General features: G+C 42.3%; 1 protein-coding gene and 1 non-coding gene across 3 annotated transcripts; one reads left to right on the top strand and one right to left on the bottom strand.

Moving 5' to 3' along the window:
- Window positions 1–1283: 1283 nt before the first annotated feature.
- On the bottom strand, window positions 1284–1435 carry LOC131733491 (U12 minor spliceosomal RNA). The gene has a single exon (XR_009326310.1). It is a non-coding gene; the product is annotated as a U12 minor spliceosomal RNA (small nuclear RNA).
- Window positions 1436–3695: 2260 nt separating this feature from the next.
- On the top strand, window positions 3696–8201 carry LOC131733490 (polymerase delta-interacting protein 3-like). 2 transcript variants are annotated; one of them, XM_059021198.1, is made up of 3 exons: window positions 3696–3828; window positions 6540–6733; window positions 7649–8201. In XM_059021198.1, exons 1-3 carry the CDS (start codon window positions 3764–3766, stop codon window positions 7999–8001), a joined length of 612 nt encoding a protein of 203 aa, XP_058877181.1. In that variant the 5' UTR covers window positions 3696–3763; the 3' UTR covers window positions 8002–8201. The 2 variants fall into 2 exon arrangements, with proteins under 2 accessions (XP_058877181.1, XP_058877182.1); XM_059021199.1 differs by lacking the exon at window positions 3696–3828 and adding an exon at window positions 3841–4199.
- The last annotated feature ends 6 nt before the right edge of the window (window positions 8202–8207 follow it).

The raw sequence follows: 8207 nt of genomic DNA, 5'->3' as shown, positions 1-8207 counted from the left end.
TATATAGTGTGGCTTAGCGGTTAGGGCTCTGGACTGTTGACCGGAGGGTCGTGGGTTCAATCCCAGGTGGGGGACACTACTGCTGTACCCTTGAGCAAGGTACTTTACCTAGATTGCTCCAGTAAAAACCCAACTGTATAAATGGGGAATTGTATGTAAAAATAATGTGATATCTTGTAACAATTGTAAGTCGCCCTGGATAAGGGCGTCTGCTAAGAAATAAATAATAATAATAATAATAATAATAATAATAATAATAATAATAATAGACACTCCACAGACTAATATAAACCTGAGGAGAGGAGAGGAGAGGGTCTGTCATACAAAGAGTGTGAGAGAATGAAACGCTCTCAACGCGATCAGAGGGAGACAAAAGCAATAGAAATGTCTTATAAGAGACACAGAACACTTAGAAACGTCTTATAAGATACCCAGAACACTTAGAAACGTCTTATAGAGACACAGAACACTTAGAAACGTCTTATAGAGACACAGAACACTTAGAAACGTCTTATAGAGACACAGAACACTTAGAAACGTCTTATAAGAGACATACAACACTTAGAAACGTCTTATAGAGACACAAAACACTTAGAAACGTCTTCTGGGACAAGGAACACTTAGAAACGTTTTATAAGAGACACAGAACACTTAGAAACGTCTTATAGAGACACAGAACACTTAGAAACGTTTTATAGATACCCAGAACACTTAGAAACGTCTTAGAGACACAGAACACTTAGAAACGTTTTATAGATACCCAGAACACTTAGAAACGTCTTATAAGATACACAGAACACTTAGAAACGTTTTATAGATACACAGAACACTTAGAAACGTCTTATAAGATACACAGAACACTTAGAAACGTTTTATAGATACCCAGAACACTTAGAAACGTCTTATAAGATACACAGAACACTTAGAAACGTTTTATAGATACCCAGAACACTTAGAAACGTCTTATAAGATACACAGAACACTTAGAAACGTTTTATAGATACACAGAACACCTAGAAACGCCTTATAGAGACACAGAACAGTTAGAAACGTTTTATAAAATCACTAAATCTAAGTAACAGACAGAAAAAAATCTGACGTTCATGTATTTCATCCGTTCATACGACGTGGCAGAAACGTAAAACGCTTCACCTCAGCCGTGCCAAGCTCACCTTCATGAACTTTATATTATTCAGCGTTTTTAAAAAAAACATATAAACACGATTTGCGTTCTCCTGCTTTTCAATTAAACCTTGCTTTTTTTTTTTTTTAGGGTTATAAGCGGGGCAGATCGGTGCTCCTCGGCATCCCGCGAAAGTAAGCGGGTCACCTCGGGTCGACCTGTACCCTTCCAAAAATTCCTCTCGCGAGTTTTGAGCGAGGAACCGGGCGTCACCCCGACTCGTTATTTTCCTTACTCATCAGTTTAAGGCATGCGGGTGGAGAGAGGAGACACCCACCCGAGACTTTCCACGAACCCGCCCGCTTAGGGTGACCGAAATCCACATCCCGACCAAAAAAATAATAACAACGTCTTGTCTCGTAAGAAAATCGTCCCGTTTTAGTTTTTTGGGGGAATAAAATGGTTTTAAATGTTTAATAAAACACCCAAAAGCGCGTGTCTCGTTTTTCTTTTACGGGTCGGTATGCTAATTTTGCTCGCTAAGGCTCGTGGGATTGATTGGAGGCTGATCGAAGCGCTATGCCCGCCGGTAGTTGTAGTTTTTATTTTAAAAAGCGTCGTAATTTTCAAAAAACATATAAATACTATAAAATCATATAAATACTACCACTATTATTATTAATAATAATAATAATAATAATAATAATAATAATAATAATAATAATAATAACACGTGGAAGAATGTTAAATTGCTATACAATGTGTGATAAATATGTATTTACGTTTTAAAATATAATACTACAAAAAATAATATTTTGTGTGAGTGTGTATATATATAATGTATTTCTTAGCAGACCCCCTTATCCAGGGCGACTTACAATTGTTACAAGATATCACATTATTTTTACATACAATTCCCCATTTATACAGTTGGGTTTTTACTGGAGCAATCTAGGTAAAGTACCTTGCTCAAGGGTACAACAGCAGTGTCCCCCACCTGGGATTGAACCCACGACCCTCCAGTCAAGAGTCCAGAGCCCTGACCACTACTCCACACTGCTGATAGATAGATAGATAGATAGATAGATAGATCGATAGATAGATAGATAGAGAGAGAGATAGATAGATAGATAGATAGATAGATAGATAGATAGATAGATAGAGAGTCTGTATGATGAACTGTTAGCATCATTTTAAAAGAGTCTCATTCACAGCATCTGAGATCATTCATTTACATGGTTACTGTACCAGATATACAGCCTGTAGTTATAATCAACCAATCAATACATAAAAACGATAGATAGATAGATAGATAGAGAGATAGATAGATAGATAGATAGTCTGTATGAAGAACTGTTAGCATCATTTTAAAAGAGTCTCATTCACAGCGTCTGAGATCATTCATTTACATGGTTACTGTACCAGATATACAGCCTGTAGTTATAATCAACCAATCAATACATAAAAACTATAGATAGATAGATAGATAGATAGATAGTCTGTATGAAGAACTGTTAGCATCATTTTAAAAGAGTCTCATTCACAGCGTCTGAGATCATTCATTTACATGGTTACTGTACCAGATATACAGCCTGTAGTTATAATCAACCAACCAATACATAAAAACGATAGATAGATAGATAGATAGAGAGATAGTCTATATGAAGAACTGTTAGCATCATTTTAAAAGAGTCTCATTCACAGCATCTGAGATCATTCATTTACATGGTTACTGTACCAGATATACAGCCTGTAGTTATAATCAACCAATCAATACATAAAAACGATAGATAGATAGATAGATAGAGAGATAGATAGATAGATAGATAGTCTGTATGAAGAACTGTTAGCATCATTTTAAAAGAGTCTCATTCACAGCATCTGAGATCATTCATTTACATGGTTACTGTACCAGATATACAGCCTGTAGTTATAATCAACCAATCAATACATAAAAACGATAGATAGAGAGATAGATAGATAGATAGAGAGATAGATAGATAGATAGATAGATAGATAGTCTGTATGATGAACTGTTAGCATCATTTTAAAAGAGTCTCATTCACAGCGTCTGAGATCATTCATTTACATGGTTACTGTACCAGATATACAGCCTGTAGTTATAATCAATCAATCAATACATAAAAACGATAGATAGATAGATAGAGAGAGAGATAGAGAGAGAGATAGATAGATAGATAGATAGATAGATAGATAGATAGATAGATAGAGAGTCTGTATGAAGAACTGTTAGCATCATTTTAAAAGAGTCTCATTCACAGCGTCTGAGATCATTCATTTACATGGTTACTGTACCAGATATACAGCCTGTAGTTATAATCAACCAATCAATACATGAAAACGATAGATAGATAGATAGATAGATAGATAGAGAGATAGAGAGATAGATAGACAGATAGAGAGAGAGATAGAGAGATAGAGAGATAGATAGATAGATAGATAGATAGACAGATTTTATTTTATTTAGCCCTGTTATTATTTAGCTACGCTACACAGAGGATACGCTTTTGGGGAAAGAAAGAAAAACGCGTTTTTTTATTGCCCGCCCGTATTCTCCTTCAGAGTTTTGACCCCGGGCGGCCGCCGTGTCTCTCTCTCTCTCTCACCCTTAGCAACAAGATGGAGGATTTGTCCCTGGATGATGTGATTCGGCGGCGCGGATTCAATAATAAAGCAAATAACCGGTAAGAGCGAAAACCGAGAGGCACAGAAACGACAAAACGTGCGATTAAAACTCGGCGTGAGATTTAAAACGCGGCTCTGAAGAGATTTCGTTTAGTTTTTATCTGTTTTTTTTAAAAAATTCACGACACCGCCTCGTAAGTCCCGCCCACCTCGAAAGCTCGTTGGTTCGACGGTTGCGAGTCCGACGCTCTGATTGGCCGGGGGTCGGCGGCCGAAGTTGTGATTGGTTCGCCGAGCAGTCGATCTCGAATCCATGCGAAAATTTTAATGTTTTCGTTTTTAGTTTTTAAATAATATGTCGTTTCTGTTTTCTGTTTTTATAAATCGATTTGGCTTTTTTGAAGACGGTTTCTCAAACTTATTTTCCCAGGTAGTGAACGTAAATATATATCTGTATATTTTAAATATGCCTACGTGTAACATACACGCGTTTTATGTTTGTTTGAGAATTTAAAAATAAATTAATTCACATTTCTCAATTAAAACACACACACTTTATGCTATTTTCCTCAGTATAATTATTTAATTACATTAGATACCAAGACGGGCAGTAAAATAACATAAAACAAACCGTTTATAATTTAGTCTATTTTTTAAAACCTTGTTTTGCAAACCAATACAAATCAACGCCCGATTCCAAGACCCTTCAAAGGAATCGATATTTTAGAGACATTATCTTCATAATATGATTATTATTAATAATAATAATAATAATAATAATAATAATAATAACACGTGGAAGAATGTTAAATTGCTATACAACGTGTAATAAATATGTATTTACGTTTTAATATATAATAATACATTAATAATACAAAAAAATAATATTTTGTGTGTGTGTGTGTATATATATATATATATATATATATATATATATAATTTCTTAGCAGACGCCCTTATCCAGGGCGACTTACAATTGTTACAAGATATCACATTATTTTTACATACAATTCCCCATTTATACAGTTGGGTTTTTACATATGGGCAGCAGTGTGGAGTAGCGGTCAGGGGCTCTGGACTCTTGACCGGAGGGTCGTGGGTTCAATCCCAGGTGGGGGACACTGCTGCTGTACCCTTGAGCAAGGTACTTTACCTAGATTGCTCCAGTAAAAACCCAACTGTATAAATGGGGAATTGTATGTAAAAATAATGTGATATCTTGTAACAATTGTAAGTCGCCCTGGATAAGGGCGTCTGCTAAGAAATAAATAATAGTAATAATAATAATAATAATAATAACGAGTCGGGAGTTTAAAATCTCCTCAAACTCGGACCCGAAGCCAGTGTTTCGAGGTCAGACCCGGGGGTGTTCTGATCGGATTTCTTTGACTTGGTTAACACTCTTGCAGCGGAATAAAATGTGTGTCTCTCCCTTCCCCCACCCCCATCTCTCTCCTCTCTCCCCCTTCCCCCTCTCTCTCCCTTCCCCCTCTCTCCCTTTCCTCCTCTCTCTCCTCCTCTCCCTTTCCTCCCTCTATCCTCCCTCTCTCTCTCCTTTCCTCCTCTCTCTCCTTTCCTCCTCTCTCCCTTTCCTCCTCTCTCTCTCCTCCTCTCACTTTCCTCCCTCTATCCTCCCTCTCTCTCCCTTCCTCCTCTCTCCCTTTCCTCCTCTCTCCTTTTCCTCCTCTCCCTTTCCTCCCTCTCTCTCCTCTATTTTTCCCCCTCTATCCTCCCTCTCTCTCCCTTGCCTTCCTTTCTCCTCTCCCCTCCCTCTCTCGCTTTCTCTTCTCTTTCTCCTCTCTCCTTCCTCTATCTCATCTCTCTCCTCTCCATTTTCTCCTCTTGTCTATCCTCTCTCCCTTTTCACCTCTCTCCCTCTCTCTGTCCCTCTCCCTCTCTCTGTCCCTCTCCCCCTCTCCTCCTCTCTCCCTCTCGCCCCCTCTTCCCCTTCTCTCTCCCCCCTCTCCTCTCTCTCCCCTTTCTCTCTATCAATCTCTCCCCTCTCTCTCCCCCCTCTCTCTCCCCCTCTCTCCCCCCTCTCTTTCCCCCCTCTCTCTCTATCCCCCCTCCTTCTCTCTATCCCCTCTCTCTGCCCCTCTCCCCCTCCCTCTCTCTCTCCCCCTCTCTCTCTGTCTCTCTGCCCCCCTCTCTCTCTGTCTCTCTGCCCCCTCTCTCTCCTCTCTCCCCCTCTCCCCCCTCTCTCTCCCCCCTCTCTCTCTATCCCCCCTCCTCTCTCTATCCCCTCTCCCTCTGCCCCTCTCCCCCTCCCTCCCTCTCTCTCCCCCTCCCTCTCTCTCTCTCTCTCCCCTCTCTGTCTCTCTGCCCCCTCTCTCTCCCTCTCTCTCTGTCTCTCTGCCCCCCCTCTCTCTCTGTCTCTCTCTCCCCCTCTCTCCCCCCTCTCTCTCTATCCCCCCTCCTCTCTCTATCCCCTCTCTCTCTGCCCCTCTCCCCCTCTCTCTCTCTCTCTCTCTCCCCCTCTCTCTGTCTCTCTGCCCCCCCTCTCTCTCTCTGTCTCTCTGCCCCCTCTCTCCCCCTCTCTCCCCCTCTCTCTCTCTCCTCCTCTCTCTCTGTCTCTCTGCCCCCCTCTCTCTCTCTCTCTGTCTCTCTGCCCCCTCTCTCCCCCTCTCTCTCTGTCTCTCTGCCCCCCTCTCTCTCTCTCTGTCTCTCTGCCCCCTCTCTCCCCCCCTCTCTCTGTCTCTCTGCCCCCTCTCTCCCCCCCTCTCTCTGTCTCTCCCCCTCTCTCTCCCTCTCCTCCCTCTCTCCGTCTCAGTCCTCAGATGCGAGGGGGTGCAGTGGGAGGGGTCCGGTCTCGAATGGGACCCGCTCTGCAGACGACACTGGGGGGGGGAGGCAGAGGGATGCCCCCCCTGATTCACAGAGGAGTGGGGGGCTTCGACGCACGCCAGAAAATTGGGGTGTCAGACGCCAGACTCCGACTGGGAGGGGGTGCAGCAGCAGCTGGTGGTAAGACATGAATTATCATTTATTAGTTTTTATATCTGTCTGTCTGTATTGAAATATTCAAATTACATTTCAGACATGTAGACTAGACTGAGAGAGACTTCTAGTGGAAACGTTTGCCATTGAATTTACACTGAAGACGCTGAGAGAGACTTCTAGTGGAAACGTTTGCCATTGAATTTACACTGAAGACGCTGAGAGAGACTTCTAGTGGAAACGTTTGCCGTTGAATTTACACTGAAGACACAGAGAGAGACTTCTAGCGGAAACGTTTGCCATTGAATTTACACTGAAGACGCTGAGAGAGACTTCTAGTGGAAACGTTTGTCATTGAATTTACACTGAAGACGCTGAGAGAGACTTCTAGAGGAAACGTTTGCCGTTGAATTTACACTGAAGACGCTGAGAGAGACTTCTAGTGGAAACGTTTGCCATTGAATTTACACTGAAGACGCTGAGAGAGACTTCTAGTGGAAACGTTTGCCATTGAATTTACACTGAAGACGCTGAGAGAGACTTCTAGTGGAAACGTTTGCCATTGAATTTACACTGAAGACGCTGAGAGAGACTTCTAGTGGAAACGTTTGCCATTGAATTTACACTGAAGACGCTGAGAGAGACTTCTAGTGGAAACGTTTGCCATTGAATTTACACTGAAGACGCTGAGAGAGACTTCTAGTGGAAACGTTTGCCATTGAATTTACACTGAAGACGCTGAGAGAGACTTCTAGTGGAAACGTTTGCCATTGAATTTACACTGAAGACGCTGAGAGAGACTTCTAGCGGAAACGTTTGCGGTTGAATTTACACTGAAGACGCTGAGAGAGACTTCTAGCGGAAACGTTTGCTGTTGAATTCAAAAACAGTGGATAGTAGTTTTATTATTATTAATATTATTTTGTTTATTTTTTAATGCAGGTGCCGGCTCACTCCTCCCTATGAAAGACGCGCGAGAGAAACTGGGACAGAAAGACGCGCGATTCCGAATCCGAGGACAAATCCAGGACGCTCGGCAGACCATCAACTCCCGCAAGCAAGGGGGCGGGGCCTCGGAACACCAGGGGGGAGGGGCCAGCAAGCTGCTGGACGCCAGGGATAGGCTGAGCCTGAAGAGGAGCATTCCGATGAACCCGCCCTCCACTCTGGGTTCCGCCAGCTCTCAGGCCACGCCCCCTGTGAAGATCACCAAAACCATACAGGTGAGGGCTGGGAATCAGACTCCAATCCCACAGCAGTGTGATCCAGTCCAGGTTTTACTGCTACCAGCTTGATCAGCCCCCAGTGTGTCTAGCTAACAAGCTCAGGTGTGTCTGATTATTAAACTCCTAGTGAAACCAGGACTGGATCACACTGCTGTGCAGCGGGAGTCTGATTCCCAGCCCTGTAGATAGACTTTGGTTGAAGGAGGTTTGTAGCTGATTTTATAGTGGAGAGAGCTACAGGATATTGCTGGGAACTGTGGGATATTTAGACAGAG

The sequence above is a fragment of the Acipenser ruthenus genome, unplaced genomic scaffold, assembly GCF_902713425.1.
Source record: "Acipenser ruthenus unplaced genomic scaffold, fAciRut3.2 maternal haplotype, whole genome shotgun sequence".
NCBI lineage: Eukaryota > Metazoa > Chordata > Actinopteri > Acipenseriformes > Acipenseridae > Acipenser > Acipenser ruthenus.
The sequence above is the reverse complement of the archived record's forward strand: the minus strand, read 5'-3'. Positions and strand labels throughout refer to the sequence as shown.